This window comes from Monopterus albus, unplaced genomic scaffold (assembly GCF_001952655.1).
Source record: "Monopterus albus unplaced genomic scaffold, M_albus_1.0 scaffold78.1, whole genome shotgun sequence".
Lineage (NCBI taxonomy): Eukaryota > Metazoa > Chordata > Actinopteri > Synbranchiformes > Synbranchidae > Monopterus > Monopterus albus.
The window spans coordinates 455,888-473,249 of record NW_018127958.1 but is presented as its reverse complement, the minus strand read 5'-3'; the positions used below and the strand labels follow the sequence as shown (position 1 = coordinate 473,249).

The 17,362-nt window shown below is 40.7% G+C and overlaps 2 protein-coding genes across 2 annotated transcripts; one reads left to right on the top strand and one right to left on the bottom strand.

Moving 5' to 3' along the window:
- The first annotated feature begins 4,141 nt into the window (after positions 1 to 4,141).
- Positions 4,142 to 8,564, top strand: LOC109963721 (beta-1,4-galactosyltransferase 2-like). The gene is made up of 2 exons (XM_020606475.1): positions 4,142 to 4,625; positions 6,721 to 8,564. Exons 1-2 carry the CDS (start codon positions 4,230 to 4,232, stop codon positions 7,387 to 7,389), a joined length of 1,065 nt encoding a protein of 354 aa, XP_020462131.1. The 5' UTR covers positions 4,142 to 4,229; the 3' UTR covers positions 7,390 to 8,564.
- Positions 8,565 to 11,078: 2,514 nt separating this feature from the next.
- Positions 11,079 to 17,356, bottom strand: amer2 (APC membrane recruitment protein 2). The gene has a single exon (XM_020606484.1). The coding sequence runs from the start codon at positions 17,310 to 17,312 to the stop codon at positions 15,228 to 15,230; it is 2,085 nt and encodes a 694-aa protein (XP_020462140.1). The 5' UTR covers positions 17,313 to 17,356; the 3' UTR covers positions 11,079 to 15,227.
- Positions 17,357 to 17,362: the final 6 nt, after the last annotated feature.

The following is a 17,362-nucleotide window of genomic DNA, read 5'->3' as shown; positions in this document are numbered from 1 at the left end:
GGAAGAGGGGGAAGCCATTGCTCTTGATTAAGCTACTAGCTTAGCTAGCTTCTAAACTAGCCGACCTAAAGTAGCAAGTTAAATTTGGTAGTTAGCAAGAACTTCTGCAAAACAAGTGCTTTAAGTGGTGCAAGCGTATGTTGTCACTCAAAAATTCTGATGAACCTAGAAAATCGTGAGTTTAATTCCTAAACAATCTGGAAGCATGCACAACGCAGTGCAAATACAGAAAACAGGAAATGAGTACGGTTTACCGCAGGAAACTGCAGTCCGTCAAAGGTTCCGCAACAGACTTACCGTCAGGTTATTCCAGTTTTGTGTACAGAAACTCTAAGTGATGGCTTTGCCAGCTACGTGCTGAGGTTTTTTAGTTTCATGAGTCTTGAGTGACTGTTTACCAGCCAAGTGCTGAGTTTTTGTTTCTTATACTTACATGTATTCAGAGACCTGCAGTGACTGTCTGCCAGCTTTTAGCTGTGTTTTTGATGTCATTAAATGTCACTTTAACTTACCTGACTGGTGTTTGTATTGAGCCCACTTGCCCTTACACCTGACAGTTCAGTACTTTGCAAAAAAAACCTTTAGCAGTATTATAGCTTCAGTGTGTCTTCTCCAGATAAGTCTGTCTGAGGTCTCCACACCTGGGTTTGGCTGTTTATCCTATTTGTCCTGCCAGATCCCCTCAAGCCCCATCAGGTTGACTGAGAAGTGACTGCAAACTGCTGTCTTCAGGTCTGTCCATAGAGGTTCTATGAGGCTTAGTTCTGGGCTTTGCCTGGATCACTCATAAGACAGAGACTTGTGTTGAAGCCATTCCAGTGTTGTTTTGGCTATATACTTTGGGTCCTTGCCCTGTGCGCTGATCTATGCCTCACCACAAGTTCCTCACAGAAAGAAAGTTCCTTACTTGAGTTTTGATCTAACATGCAGTGTGAATTGTGGGGCCTTATATACATAGGGGTGTCTTTTTAAACTATGTCCAGGTAAATCAGTTTGCCACAAGTGGAGTCTTTGATTTTTATAAAATTTGCACAAAAATTTTTTTTTCACTTTGGCATTATGGGTTAATTAGATTGATGGGCAAAATGGCAATTTTATCTATTTAAAATTAAACCTAAAAAAGTGAAGGGGTAATATTTCTGAAGTCACTGTTCTGGTATCCTGAAATTAACACTACCTGCATGTGGTGTAATATGTAATTCAAGTATTTATAACCTGTACTTGTGCTGATTCACCAAGTCCCTTTCTTATGAGAGTAAAAAAACTCCTGTTCAACAAAAGCTTCATAACTGTGAAAGTGATTCTTTATCAAGACCACAGAATTCAAACAATTCCTGTCAGTTATATAAACTCCTTGGCAAAGGGAAGCATTTGAGTACAATTTTATTCATTTAACTACATAATTACACAGGCTTGGATAATTGTCGGTCTGGCACTACAAGGGCGCATGCTAAGCAAAATGTGTGTCCAAAAAAAGCACAACCACTTAACATCCAGAGGGTGTGCCAGAAAGGACTTGTGTGGCTAAACCAGCCACACAGGTTTACCGGTCTTGCTAGGTCCATTTTAGACCAGATGTCTATCCAACAAGCCTCCTTCTGTGTCTCTCAAAGCATCATTCCTATTCTCAAACTCTGGAGTTGGGGAGAACAGCAAAAATAATCAAAAAAGAAAGTGGGAGGCAGTGTTTTGTTTTTTTTTTAAATCCATGTATGGAAGCCTCTGGATCAGGTTTCCCTGCAAACAGCAACCCATTTATCCAGAACTGTGGTTAAAGACCAAAAACAGAATTCTCTTTGAAAGAAACACATTTGTGCAGTAACACATTCACAATAGCGCACATGGGTGTGCAAATAATATAGTATGCATGTGGTTTATGTATGTGTGTTGGGGGGTGCACAAGAGCCTACATATTGGCATGCCAAGTCAGTACTCACCAAACAACTTCTTCTTCTGTACACTGTGGCTCGTCTGCCCATTGTCAACTGATGACACATGACTACCATCTAGTGGTGATATACAAGAGTGCACTGATTATATCTCTACAGTACGCTTTGCATAGTGGCTGTAGATATGATCAGTGCTGTGGAGTAGTTAGTTCCTCATGGTGAATGTGCTGAACAATTATGGTTTAAACAAGCAAATAAGGGACAAAAGCACATCTCCATTAAAGTCTAGGGAAATTTCTAGGTAATGTGAGAACATTACCGTCATTGGTTTGCAAGCAGTATCTCTACATAAATAATTCTCTTGTACACCACACAAGTAATATACTAAAAACTTATGACAAAGCGTTAACATTCATACATAATTACATTCTTAAATAATTATTTTCTACACCACACAAGTAATATACTAAAGAATTATTACAGAGTATTAACATTCATACACCACACCCACAATTGATTTTATAATTTAACTGACCCCTTAAATTGTATCCCCCTTCCCTTTCATTAAATAGTTTTTGAATTCCACCAGGTAATAAATTGTTCCTGGCTTTATACATAAACACAGCAGTCTTATATCCCACTAAATCAAAAAATTTTAACAATTTAGACTGTATGAAAGCTCCATTGGTGTGATCCCTATACCCCATCTTATGCACAATTCTTATCGCTCTTTTTTGTAATATATACAATGGTTGAAGTGAGCTTTTGTATGTATTTCCCCAATAACATTACATTATGGCTCTTGTGTTTTATAATAAAGAAGCATGTCACACATTGCAGTGGAGTGCTTCCCTTATGTCTTTTTAATTATTTTTGAACAACAGTGCAGGTTTATGGCACAGACAAATAAATTAATCCAAGACCAATAGACATTGACCATAAGTAGAAGCAATTCATTGTGGGTTTTAGTCTTTTTATGAGCAGTGTTTACCAGCCTTATCCTCTAAAGATTCATGCCAACCATTTCCTCTCCCTCATATTGATTTTATTATCAGCTGAAATATATTTTATGCTTTGAAATGAATATCATATGTTAACAAAATCTGAAGACCATATATTTTGTAGAGAACTTAACTGAGTGATTATAAAACTGAGACATTAGAGATTATTTTTTACAGTTTATCTGTATTTTTGTTAATAGGTTTTATTAGGATTTAATTAACTTTGGACATATTTGGGAAAATCTTGGTACTGGCATTTAATAAATTTCATGAATGCACAAAAAGATTCAAATGTGTTGTTACTAGTTTACAATAAGATATGATAAACAGATAAACAGCATAGTTCAATGCTGTGAGTAATAGCAAATGATTGACAGGAAGGTGTGCCTTTTGTTCATATTGAATTACGTGCTTTCCAATTTCCACTGGGTTGAGACACATTGTAACACATCGGAATTCAGTTGTGGTGTAGAGTGCCTGTTACCGACATTCCAGATAAGAACGTGACTGGAGGCAAAATTACTTTCAGTCTTCTTCTGCTTAGCAAGAGACAACCCTGTCCTGCTAGCTGCACTGTTCAAAAATTTAGATAGTTTCTAAAAGGGTAGCGGCCATACACAGAATTATACCTTTCAAGAGGGACCTGAAAGTTTCAAGTTTCAGTACCTGTGACAGATCTCAGCATTTTCTCTGAAGGATCTGGCGGAGGTCAGCATTTTTCAGCTGACAGCTTCTCCTGTTCTTTGAGCACATTTGAAAAGGTGGTGGGGACCTGCCAGTCTGTCCCTCTCAATTTTACAGGAACTTCAGCACCACCAGTTAGCCACCAGTAGGGGGCCCAGTTTGACAACTTACAGGAAGTATTAATGCTCTATTATTCATATTAGTAATACTGTGGTTTTCAGAGAAAAACACAGTATTACTAATAGTATTACTAATTTATTTAAAAAAAAATATGTACATTTAGTACACTGCACATATTCATCAGTACACCATGTTTGTATTTTGTTTTTGTTTCAAATAAATCTAAAGTAAAGTAAAGATAATATACAAATTAAAGTGCCTAAAATAATATATTGTAGACGTACTCAAACACACAACAGTACATTTCGTTACTGAACCAGTGACTTTGGCAGAGTAAAAAGGAAACAAATAAGTTATTAACAACAACTGGTCCAACCTGATCAGGTGACTTGAACAAGGAAGTTGCTCAAAAACCTTAAAAACCTGTCTGGCGGCTCAAATGTTTAACATTCCTCTTCCATGGGAAGATAAATGCAGGTAACAGAGCCACTGAGAGCTGCTACGCCAACGGCATTAATCTTTAGCCACTGCCAAAATGAGAAAAAAATCCCTTAAAACTCTGGTATTTTTAGTTTTTCTCAGTCTGGCGTTTTATACTGTGCTTTTTTTTTATAAGAAAAAAAGCACTGCAACTTTTTCCTCTAAGAAATCTTATGGGACAGACAAAGCATTTATTTGGGCAATCAAAGAAACTGTTCAGGTACAGCAGGCAAAGAAGCCCGAAGCCCTAGAAGCCAGCCAGGAGAAGATAGAGATACCAGCCCCTGCAAAACAAATTTTGGAACGCTGCCCTGACACACCTCCCGATCTTGTGGGTCCCCTTTATGTGGAGTTTACTGTTGAACGGACTTTGGATGAGGTGAGAAAGGAAATGAATTTTCTTAAGGAGGGAGGACGGTACAAGCCACCAGACTGTATCGCCCAGCAAAAGGTAGGTGAAAGAATGCTGGAGTTCCTAAACAGATTAATAATAAAAGGATGTAGTCACTGTTTTGGAAGAGCTGATTTAATGCGCCACAAAAATATTTATATTTTGGTCAAACAACAACAAAAACCTATAGGTTGGTGGGTGGCTGCGGCTCACGAGATAGGGCAGTCGTGTCCTGACCAGCAAGTCGGTGGTTCGACTCCCGGTGTCCCCAAGCAAGACATTGAACCCCGACTTGGCTTAATCAGCGCATTTGCGTGGCAGCCTGTCGTCATTGGTGTGTGTGTGAATGGGTGAATATATAAATGCAGTCCATTTACCATCTAGACATTAAGCCTTCATATGTCAGATGCTCTTTCCTGACATATTCAGACTTTTAAATTGATGTCACCAAACAGCACAAAAAATTTGGTCATGTTGTTTTAGTGCTAAAGAAAGTCACTTTCGTTTAGGAGCGAATCGTCACACTGACGACTCGCATGTTGACATTTCGCATGTGCTTTACGCCGAATGTCCTTCCTGACACAAACCCGGGGCACCGCAGCCAGAGCGCTGCGCCTTAACCACTAGCCTACCAGGGACTACATGTTGTTTTAGTGCTGTTAAATAAAATTAAAATCAGAAAATAAAAACATTTTTAACTAGAGAAATGCATTTTCTGAAGAAAATGCGTATGGATGCTGAGTGCTGAAAGATCACCCTGAAAATGCTGAACATTTTGATACCTGAATGGTTTTACTAGCTGAAAGTATGCTGAAGCAGAATTATCCCATTCATTTGAATGGTGCAAGATTTTCAAAATGAAGCTAAATATTTCAAAAGTATGAAGTTTTGAAAAGTTCTGAATAGAAGTATGAATGTCCTCGAAGAGCTGAACATTCTGGTACCTGAAATTATGCTGAAGTAGAATTTTCCCATTCATTTGAATGGAGCAAGATTTTCAAAATAAAGCTAAATATTTCAAATTTATGAAGTTGCGAAAAATTCTGAATAGAAGCATGAATGTCCTTGAAGAGCTGAACATCTGGATACCTGAAATAGCTGAAAGTGTGCTGAAGTAGAATTTTCCCATTCATTTGAATGGGGAAAAACTTTCAAAATAAAGCTAAATATTTCAAAGGTGTGAAGTTGAAAAAAATTTTGAATAAAAGTATGAATGTCCTTGAGGAGCTGAACATTTTGATACCTGAAATAGCTGAAAGTATGCTTAAGTAGAATTTTCCTGTTGGGGCAGCACGGTGGCACGGTGGTTAGCTCCATTCCTTCACAACAAGAAGGTTGCAGGTTCACGACCTTTCTGTGCAGAGTTTATATGTTCTCCCCATGCTTGTGTGGGTTTTCTCCGGGTACTCCGGCTTCCTCCCACTGTCCAAAGACATGCGCCTTAGGTGACTCTAAATTGCCAGTGCGTGTGAGCAGTTGTTTGTCTGCGTGTCAGCCCTGAGATGGACTGGCGGCCTGTCCAGGGTGTACCCTGCCCTCGCCTGATTGCTGGCTGGGATTGGCTCCACAACCCCATTTGGGACAGAGTGGTATAGAAGATGAATGAATGAATTTTCCTATTCATTTGAATGGGGCAAAATTTCCAGAATAAAGCAGAATATTTTAAAAAGTATAAAAGTTATTAAAAAAAGTTGTATACATGTCCTGAATAAGCTGAACATTTTGATGCCTGAATGGTTTTTCTGGCTGAAAGTGTGCTGAAGTAGTTAAGGGCCAAAAAACATACAGAAGAATAATAAATAAAAAACAGGAATAACATGGTATGGATGCTGAATCAGCATCCATACAATAAAAACATTATCAGTGTGGGGGCTCTAGTTTATTATCTCTACTATGATAGCTTGGCCTGTGCACCTGATGCAAAGAGGTTTGTTATGGGGAGGTGCATGCACTTTCCTTAACCTCTTTATTAACCTTTGTGATTAAAACAGAACTTCTGCCACTTTCTACAATTCACTGCTAAAATACTGAATATTAGCACTGTATTTTACATATTAGTAAATGTTTATTAACCATTAAAACACTAAGGGCCATGTGTGTTTGCTACAGCTCTTGTATTCTTTGATATCTACAGTATTTATTTTTACTTGTTTAGGTGGCACTCATCATTCCTTTCCGAAATCGTTATGACCACCTGAGGCACTGGCTGTATTACCTGCATCCTATACTAAAGCGACAGCAGGTGGACTACACTGTGTATATCATCAACCAGGATGGAGAGGGCGTGTTCAACAGGGCTAAACTGATGAATGTTGGCTATGCTGAAGCAATGAAGCAATATGATTATGACTGCTTTGTCTTCTCTGACATAGATTTGATCCCCTTAGATGATCGGAATCTCTATAGATGTTTTGAAAGTCCCCGTCACTTGGCTGTTGCTATGGACAAATTTAATTTCAACATGCCTTATGATACCTTCTTTGGTGGAGTTTCCTCCTTATCCAGAGACCAGTACTTGAAGATTAATGGCTTCCCAAACACTTACTGGGGCTGGGGTGGTGAGGATGATGATATCCACGAGCGAATTAAATCACGTGGAATGACCATTTCTCGGCCTGATTTGGCGACAGGAAAATACAAGATGATCAGGCATCAAAGAGACTTGCACAATGAGGCAAATCCCAACAACCCTTTCAAACTTCGTCTGGCTAGCTTGAACATGAATGCGGATGGGATTAATTCCCTCAGATACACAGTCAAGGCTATTGTGAAAGATGTACTGTACACCTTTATCACTGTGGATATTGAGGCTCCACAAAGCTGAATGAGAATGAAATCTGCAGATCCTGGACTGGTGGCGATGATCATTTCAGTGGTGTTTCAGTCACAGGGTTCTGATAAAAACAGTGTCACACTCAACCTCATCTGTCTCAAGTGGTTTTTTGTTGTTACAATCACTGAGTGGTCCATATTTCTTGGTGTAGGGCTACGTATGTGAACCTATGGATGTGCGTGTGTGTCTGTTCAAGTGAATAAAAAATATATTTGAGCTAAAGTTCAGCGAATGTAAGACATTCTGTATTTATAGCTAATTTTTTAATGTATAAAATGTGTAAGCACAATTCACTCTAAAGGTTTAGTCCATGATTCTAGTGACAGACTGTTATTTATATTTGCATCAAGAGGACTTTACAGCTCCCTTCAGTTAGAGTTGCAGAACCACACCAGTCAGAATTCATGTATACACTTTACCACAGCAACAATATAATGACAGGTTCTATAGCATGGATGTATTAGGAGGGGCTACAAGATAGCCCCCATTACTCCCACTGAAATTTGATTTCCTGGCACATATGGCAAAAATAAATTAAATTAAATTTTGAAAAAAATCAAATTTGAGCTTGCTTCCATGTTGTGCAATGCAGTGTGTATTCTCCACAGCCCCTGTCTGCACACTTCCACTTTGCCCACGCTGGGATTACATCATGAAAATAAAACTCTTTTCTAGGCTCTGGGAAGGTTTTACAAATAAAAATCCTCCATGGATTAAAAATGTATAACAGTGGAAACTTCAGTGACTGTTCTACAACCTTATTGCATGTTTATGAAAGGTTATTTTAATCCAAACCATGATTGTTTTCTAACCAAACACAGTAGTTTTGGTCCTACACCTGTAAAATCATAAACTTGTGTTTATAATTGTTACCATGATGAGGAAGGTCTGGAAAGTGCGCCAGTGGAAGGGTCCTATGGGCCGTGTTCTAAAGCAGCCAAATGATGTACTGTATATTGTTGTTTTGGTTGAAGGACTTGTTTTTCTAAATATTTTGGTGAGAAATACCCAGTATTCAGTTCTTCTCCCCCAGAACCCCAAAGAACTGAAACAACATGTTGAGTACCATTTTTAAAATCTCCAGATTGTCTTACTGTGTGGCTCAGCAACCAAACAGGACAAGTACAGACTTCAGTGGACAGTCAGAACTGCAGAAAAGGTCATTGGTGCAAGCCTGCCCTCCATGGAAGACCTGTACACCGCAGAGGTCAAAAGGAGGGCGGGGAGGATCACTGCAGACCCCTCACACCCTGAACACAATCTGTTTGAACTCCTCCCCTCTGGACGGTGTTACAGGTCACTATGCACCAAGACAACCAGGGACAGGGACAGTTTTGTCCCCCGGGCCATCACTCTGAACACTTAACCAACGACAGTATGACTGGTCAATAACCCTCATCAGTGCAATATCTGTAAATATACCTTATACAGATTATACACATCCAAACAGGTCTCTATTTTTAAGTACTCTATTTTTATTCCTACTTATCCCATTTCACAATGAGCATTCCTTTGTCTGCATTGTTTACTGTCTGTTTATACTGCTTATTTTGCATTGTTTGCACAGTTTGTTGCTGATAATACTGCTTATTTTGTTATATTACACAGCCTTATGCTGGTTTACTGTTTACTTGCCCCTTGCATGGGGATATGTACATATACATTGAGAGCTGATGTACCAGAGTCAAATTCCTTGTGTGTCCAACACACCTGCCCAGTAAAGCCGATTCTGATTTTGATACTGAGTTTGTTTCTCTCCCTGTTCAGAGTACTTTGTGGGTAACAGGTATAATTGAAGGAGACGGACAAGACACCATTGTGCCAGTTACGTATAGGTCAAAGGTCAAGCTCAAAGTGTTTATTTGTCATATGCACAGTTAGGGAACGTGTTTCCCTGTACAATAAAATTCTTACTTTGCGTCCACATGAATGCCACACAATACAAGTGAAATATAAAGTAGATGAGCAATAACACAAATCTAAATAGGCAGTAACACAAATCTAAGGGACTTTAAAGCAACAAGTGAAAGAGCAAATAAAAATACAACAAGAACACAGTATAATGCAGAGAGAATATATGTTACATGGGAGCCATGAAGTGCAAATATTTAGCAGTGAGTGTGCAATTATGCATGTGCAAACTGAGTATGTAAACAGTACAGATGGAATTACATGAGGTAGATCCTGAGTCAGGATCCTGTTTAGGAGTCTGATGGAAAGAAAGAGTTTTTCAGTCTAGAGGTCCTGCATTTCACATTCCTGAGCCTCCGACCGGAGGGTAGCGGTATAAACAGTACATGCTCAGGGTAGGTGAGGTCCTTGAGGATGGAGGGTGTGGTCAGAGAACATTATATGTGTGCCTAAAGGTTAGTGCACTGTTTAGAGAACAAATGTTCTTGTTGAAGGTTTCTCAGACTGACAAGTAGGAGGGTGAGGCTTTGGGGTGAGGGAGAAACAGAATATATTGTTAGGTATTTTTTTGTCAGAAAGATATTGGATAGATACTTTATGTATTAGAAATGTCTTTAGTGTAGACAGGATGTCTAGCTCAGGCTGTTAAATGCTTACTCATTTCCAGGAGTTACTCCAGGTTGTTTATGGTTAAGGATGACTAGATCGAAAGTGGCTACTGTAAGATATGTTTAGCCGTAATCTTAATTATAATATCTTCTTAGGCCTAATGTCCGGACATGTCCCTGAATGTCCTGTATGTTCTTAGATACACACCACTTAATCAACACTCACACACATTGATTTTCTCCATGTTTTGACTACTGCTACGCTCAGCTGTAAAGCTGGCATATCAGGTGACGCCACGGTTTGACGTCCCTGTGTAGAATGGGGTTAGCCCAAACCAGATATAATGTACAGGCCTGTTGGGTTTGGGGTCTTTCATTCTTCATCTGCCTGCGCGCAGTTTGGAGGTGAAGGATACCTGAGCGTGTAATGTTAATTTTACCTGTGATCCTTTGAATAAACCAGCACGGTTTTTTGTATCCACTTGGACCGCCTCGTCTCTCTGAGTTTCACTGGTTAAGAGTAACTGGGAAATATCTTTCAATATTTATACAGCTACATCAAGATGTCAACATGTAGGTTGGGAGGAGACATTTAGTTGTGATGGTTAAGATTAGGGTAAGGATTAGGGAAAACATTATGACTTTGAGTGTCTTCAAAAATATAGCTATACAAATGTGTGTGTGTGTGTGTGTGTGTTCATTCATTCTGCTTCCTATCCAGCCCCCTCTATTCATTGGCTGACCTAGTGGAGTTACCATGGGAACAACTGTAGATAGGCAGCATTGCAGAATGTTTGGTAGAACTTTTGAATGATGTTTTTGGCTTCATCATACACACAGAGGTTTATCTTGGCAAGACAATTGTTGTTTTTTTATCAGTATGGTGTACGTTGTACTCCTTTTTTATTAGCATTTTGTTCCAGTGGGTCTTTCCAAAAAGATAAAATGTGCTCCTGTGGTTCATAGTCTCCATTATCTTTTACAAGACAAATCTACCTCACTGGCTGTATCAAAAAATATAAATATCTCATCATGTTACAATTTTAACCAAGATATAATGATTTTATCTCTTTAGCCTGAGTCACTGGACTGCTGTCATTGTTTCATATAATAACAAAGTATAGCATAGTTAAAATGACGGTTTCACAAATTTAAACAGCAGTAGATATCATTTTAGCTTAGGCCAAAAAAATCTTTGTATTGTTTTATAGTTTTATAGCTTTTTATTTGGACAGCTGAAAGAATTCCAGGTGCTAACTAGAAAAGAGCTTGTTACAACACACTGATCATTTAAATGTTTACTGTATACATTATAAACGTATGGGGCGACAGTAGTGCAGTGGGTAGAGCAGTTGTCTCCGGTTGGAAGTTCAGAAGTTCAAATCTCTGTGCCTGCAGTCCACATGTCAAAGTGTCCTTGGGCAAGACATTGAAGCCCCAAGTTACCCGTGATGGTGGCACATCCGCATGCAGCAGCCTGGGGCCCTTGGCTCCAAATAAAATTTTGTTGTACATGTTATAATAAAATAAAGCTTCTTATTCTTCTACACATCTACCTTCACATATTAAAGCACTGTTGTGAAACTTTAAGACAGATAAAATAACACATTCAGTTTTAAAACTAAAAAGGTTAACGTATAAGCAATAAAGCATATCTTGTTTAGAGGAGATGTGTTGCCACTGCCTTAGTTGCTCTGGTATAGCCAGTAGCTTATGGTGGGTCTAATGCTTAAAACTTTAAACAGATATTGCTGTGTAACTGACATTACAGAGGCTGCTTTGCTTTTCCTCTGCAACTATTACACTGTGTTTTAGCATACAGTTTCCTCATTATTGCCAACTAAGGCAGCTGTTCATCAAAAGTTGCATAGGCTAAATAAAAGCCTCATTTAGAGCACTGAACCCAAACAAACCCTTACTCATATTCTCAGTAAGTGTTGTTCTCCCTCTTTTGTTGTGTGTTTTGCAATCTTGTTCTCTTCTTTGGTGATTTGCATAAGGACTTATGCAAACAGAACAAAATCACTTCTGTGTCTCACCAACGCCCAGGATGAGTGTTTACTACTGCTTTACTGTGGGTTGTAAATTAATAATGAGTTCTGCTGACACACAAGCACATACCAACATGCACCACTCTCAGGGTCAGCATTGCTACTTTTGATCTGGTGGATTGATATAAGTGAGTGTTATGGTGTTATGTAAGGCTTTTACATAAACCTCAGCATGCAGAAACCGATAGAGAGCTAGATCTGGGGGGGGCACTGCTGCACAATTACACAGAAGATTTTCACTGCACCAAATCCTCCCTTCACTGCACATGGATGCACGCATGCACTATAGTAACATCCTGTATAAGCTTTTTTAGCAACATGTGTCTTCCTCAAAAAATAATGAGAACCCCTCTTCATCCATCTGACATGCAGACACAAACACATTGTATATTTATATGTAATAGCTGTGCGTCAGCTGCCTCTCTCTGTCATCATATTGGCTGTCTGTCCCTGTCTCTATGTGTCTTTACCCACAGAGAACAACAGCACACAATTGATCAGGCTTTCTTCTCAGCAATCAGTAAAAGGTACTGATAACTTATTACTCCCAAGCCAGTCAAAGCCTTTCTCCAAATGCAACAGCACAACAAGAAGGCTACATACTACACATTAACAAAGGCACTTCTATGTCTCACCAACCCCATTGACTCATTGGGATTTATGTACCTAGGATGTGGTAGTGGAAAGATGGAAGGAGGGTAGTTGGGTAGTTGAGACGACAATGGCTCTATCTTGTTTTCCTCTAATTATTCAAGTACCCTGACATTAAAATGTATTACATGTAATGTTTTAAAATGTAAATGTGCTTACAAAGAGTCCGGAACTCATTTATCAGTGCAAACACAGTTTCATTCATTAAATATGAACAGTGGAAAGATTTCACACTGTGAAGATACAGGCAGTAACAAAAAGAAGGAAAATATATAGTGGTGAGAGCGCTGCGCCTTAACCACTAGCCTACCAGGGACAACAGTAAAATATAATGTGCTTTTGATTGCAGCAAATGACCACATTATGTACCAGGTTTGTAATCAAACAAAAGAGAGAACTTGTTGACAGGTTTAGCTTGTTGGCAGTCATCCAAACCACTCCTTTTCCAAACCACTCATTTCTCAACTGCCACTCTAAAGAAAATGAAATTATCTGTATCTAAAGCAAACAAACAGTGTTGATAGAGAAAACATGAAAGGGCATTTATTGTGCCCTTGTTATGTTGTAATAAATACTCATACCAGAGGCCTGGGATCAGGTTACTCCATGGATATGAAAAGTGGAAAGATTTCACACTGTGAAGATACAGGCAGGAGGCTGAAAAGATATCTGGACATGGAGCAGTGTTGTGGACCAGTCATCACATTCTAAATGAAACTAAAAGCTACCATGAACTACAGGATGGCCCTGAAGTGTCAATGACACCATTATGGCTTGGATTAAAAAGAACTCTCTGGAGAACACGGCTCCCTGTAACTTGTCTCACTTAATTACAAAAAGCATTTGAGGACTGCAATTCATCCTCCCTCATTCATCAGCAAGCAGAAGGAGGGGGATGGACTGAACTAATTTAACAATAGTTCCCAAATTTACCTTTGTATTCTAAGCTGTTAATTGTTAACCCTGACAGAGTTTCCTTGCCTTTTTTTTAAACAGTTCCAGATATATTCTCTAAAACTGGCTAAAATACAGATACAACATAAAGATGCCTCCCTCCCAGCTATTCATTTGCCTATACAGCATGTTTATTTTAAAAAAAGGAATAAAGAAAGAACAGTATTAAGAAGCTGGTGCAATCACAGTTTAAGATTTGTGCAGTATGACTTAGGAAGGAGCATAAAAACCATGGCATCCATCCAATGAAGAAGAAAGGTCTAGCTAGAAAAAAATGGTTGTTTCTGCACATGCCATTAAAGAAGAAAGTCACCCACTGTGCAGAAGCTACTGTATAAAGATAATGCCAAAGGCTGAACAGTATGTGTCAGTGTTACAGCAGACGGTGTTCCCTGACCTTTGTGTCTTGCACATGTGGCACTGCATGCAGAGAGGAAGAGAAGATGTTTGTGTGTGCTGAAGGGTGTTACTCAGGAGTGGAGATACATCTGTTTACAGTTGTAGGGACTCAATGTCCTTATGGAGAATAAACAAGTCCCCAAAATGTAGTTTAATACATTGTAGAGTTCTGACTTGGTAAGTCAATGTCATGTCCCCTGAAGTGACGGAAACACAATAATGTGTGTGTTTGTGTATATTAAAGCATAAATGCAAGGGATCCCTCTAAGTAGCTTATTGCGATATTTTTGCAGGTTTCCATTGGTAATTTATCAGTTGTAAATCCCAGAGAATGACATATCATGCATGTACTTCCAGTGATGCAGCAGGGTAGTGGTGAGACTTCGATGCAACAGGCTGAAGCCAAACATCATCCATCCACAATATAAAATGAACAAGTTCACAAAAAGGAGGAATCCCCAACCAAAAAAGATGTCACGTGGCCTTCTGCAGGGTAGCTTCGCATCAGAGTAGGTGAGTAGTAAATCTGGTTCACATCTTAGTATTCTTTTGTACATATGCACATACAGTATGCAGTCAGAAAAAGACCATCTTCAAAAAACAAAGTACACATACAACAACAAAACAAAAATTAGTGGGTTTTCCCAGGCTGCTTAGTTTAGTCCAGACTATTACAGGCTGTGAAATGAAAACTGTTTTTACCTTATTTATTTATGTATTTAACTTTGGCTCTACAATCAGAGGCTTAGGGGGTCATTTGTAACAATGACAAACTTATATAAAACTTATCAGATTAGGTTCTTAGGAGCAAATTCATTTATACCACGTGGAATTCCATAGGAAAAATGTAAATGATATAAAGATGATTTTCTTTCTTTTTTTTTTCAGTGTGCAGTTACAAACTGAATCAAAGTGGAGGTTGAATTCTCAGCGCATCAGGAGTTTGTCCAGGAAGTTACAAGACCAGTGTGTCTATTCCAAGTCAACCTCCAAAGTTCCAGTGAGGGCTATGAAGTGTGCTTTTTGGATCCTTCTCCTGACTCCCTGAAGAGAACAAAACCACCTATTCTGTTCGAGCCTGGTGTAAACCAAAACACAAAAGAACGAGAGCTCTAAAGATTTGACAGAAATTTATAGGCTGTTATCTACAGCTCAGTAATTTCCTCTGTCTGGGAAATTTTTTAGCCCTGCATAAACGGCACTATAGTGATGCACACTCAAGTCTTAGAGTTTTAGTGGACCGATTTCACAGCAACTACTTCTTCTGGGCAGCTCCCCTGGTTGTACTGCCTGGTTTGTTTACAGAACAACGGACTGGCACCTTGGATACAGGGATTCTGGTGCGAGCCGGGGGAGGTGCTCGGGTCTTCGGTGGAGGAGATTCATCCTCTAAAACAGACGACAGGGCTGACTGGCTTACAGAGTGGGGCGGTGAGGTTTGTCTGGTGCTTACCGGGATCTTGGATTCCCGAGGAAGGCTGGTGCTCCCTTTCATTGATTGGAAGGAGGAAGAAGAAGAGGAGGAGGAAGGAAAGGTTGTTTTTGAAATGGGGTTGCGTTTATCTTCAGTAAATGCTGGGGGAGTACTGTTTAGATCCACATCTTCTACATGCTCCTCACCCTCTTCGTCCTCTTCGGGGTCATTGTAAAGGTCATACAGGTGGTCTCCAGAGCAACAGTCACGTGATAGAGTTATCTTTTGGTTACGCTGCAACCCGCTCTCATCAGGCGTTGCTGTGGGCGTCGCTGAGGGTGTGTCCCAGTAGCCCTCATCACTTTGTGGCTCTTTTTCACCAGGTGATGTGGGATGACGGCCATGTGTGTGAGGGAGGGGGAGGTTAGCTGCTCTGCTTCCTGCTCCACCAACTACTGGAATCTTACTGAGCCCCAGTGCCTTCACCTGGGGTAACTTTCTGTCTGAATTTCGGGGGGCTGAAGGAAGGCTGGGAGGGTTGGTACAAGGGGGATAAGTGGAAGTTTGCATGGTGGAAGGAGGTTGATGTGATCGGGTTAAAGCAGGAGAGTTATCACCTGTGGAGGGGAGCATGTGCCAGAGTCCCTGCATGTCAGCATCATCCACTCCTTCTGGACTTGCCATTTCTTCCCCTCCACCCATGTAAGCCACCACACCACTACCAGCTGGGTGCTGCTGTGGTGGAGGCGACACCCGGGCCCGGGCTGGGAGGGAAGCAGGCACTGAGCTTGGGGAAACTGAAAACATGGGCTGGGTCAGCTGGGTAGGTAGAGAGGATTTGGATGGTGAGCCATGGGATATGGCACCGGTGATACCAACAGCCCTCCCAGCACCTGCTCCCACACTCCCCCCTCCTCCTCCACTGCTGCTGCTGCTGGTGCCGCTGCCCCCATTACCCACTGGCCCCTCATCATCTGCGTCAGCAATAATGTCACCACAGCCTGTCAGTGAATCAAAGCTCTTGAGGGATGTAACATCAGTGAAGAGGAGAGAGCAGAGGCGGTCAGCTGATGGTTCTGAGGGCGGGTCGCCTGTGCTACAACGATCCAAGGGGAGTGTAACAAGGGAGGGGGTGAGACTAGAAACTGAGGCTTTGGCTTTTTGGATGGGAGGGTGCAATGGTGAGTCAGTGGGTGTGTAAGGAAGGGAGGAGTCTAGCTCAAGAGATGGCCCTGGCATGGCAACACAGTGTGGAGGTGTCATGGTAACACTAGTAGCAGGAGTCTCTATTGCTTGGAGGTTAAATTCTGCCTCTGCATTCCTACAGTCCTCTTGGTGATGGTGCAGAGGTGGTTCAAGGGTGAGTGTAATATCCTTTACCATTTCAGAGTCTACAATATCCCCATCCTTCTCTTTCTTACCTTCCACCTCTTCCCCTTCTCCCTCAGTTGTTTTTTCTTTGCGCCTCCATCGCATGTTGCTAAAAAAGCCCTTTAGGCCCCTCCCTCTTCTGACAAGCCCTGCCCCTCCATTTTCACTCGACCTAAAACTCCCACGTCGGAGTAAAGAGAAGAAACTCAGCGATTTGCTGAGAGACCTCACTGGTCCTACCTCCAGGCTAGCAAGCGCCTCTCCTCTTCGTCCATCAGTGTCGTTGTTAGAGCTTGTTAGTCCATCATGGGTTTTGCTCCTAACAAGCTCCACCGATGCTGCTGAGCCATTTCCATTCAAAGAATTCCCACTGTCACAATTTCTGTTGTTTCCGGTGTTTGCTCCTTTGTTCCTGAATGAGAAGAAGCTAGCCATTCCAGAGCCGGTGCGTCGCTTTCCAAAGAGTTTGAAGGCAGCTTTGTTGATCTTCCCTGCAGGCTGGGGGTCACACTGAGTGGCCACAGGAGGCTCCACACACTCCGACTGGACCTCCATTATTTAGCACTCTGTTATTCCCACTCTATTGTCCTCTTTGAGCTCTCTAG

Excerpts from the sequence above, each read along its gene's own strand:
- LOC109963721 (XM_020606475.1), top strand. The coding sequence starts at position 4,230 with ATGAGAAAAAAATCCCTTAAAACTCTGGTATTTTTAGTTTTTCTCAGT. Across the intron at positions 4,626-6,720 it reads ACTGTATCGCCCAGCAAAAG|GTGGCACTCATCATTCCTTT; the intron begins GTAGGTGAAAGA and ends TTACTTGTTTAG.
- amer2 (XM_020606484.1), bottom strand. The coding sequence starts at position 17,312 with ATGGAGGTCCAGTCGGAGTGTGTGGAGCCTCCTGTGGCCACTCAGTGT.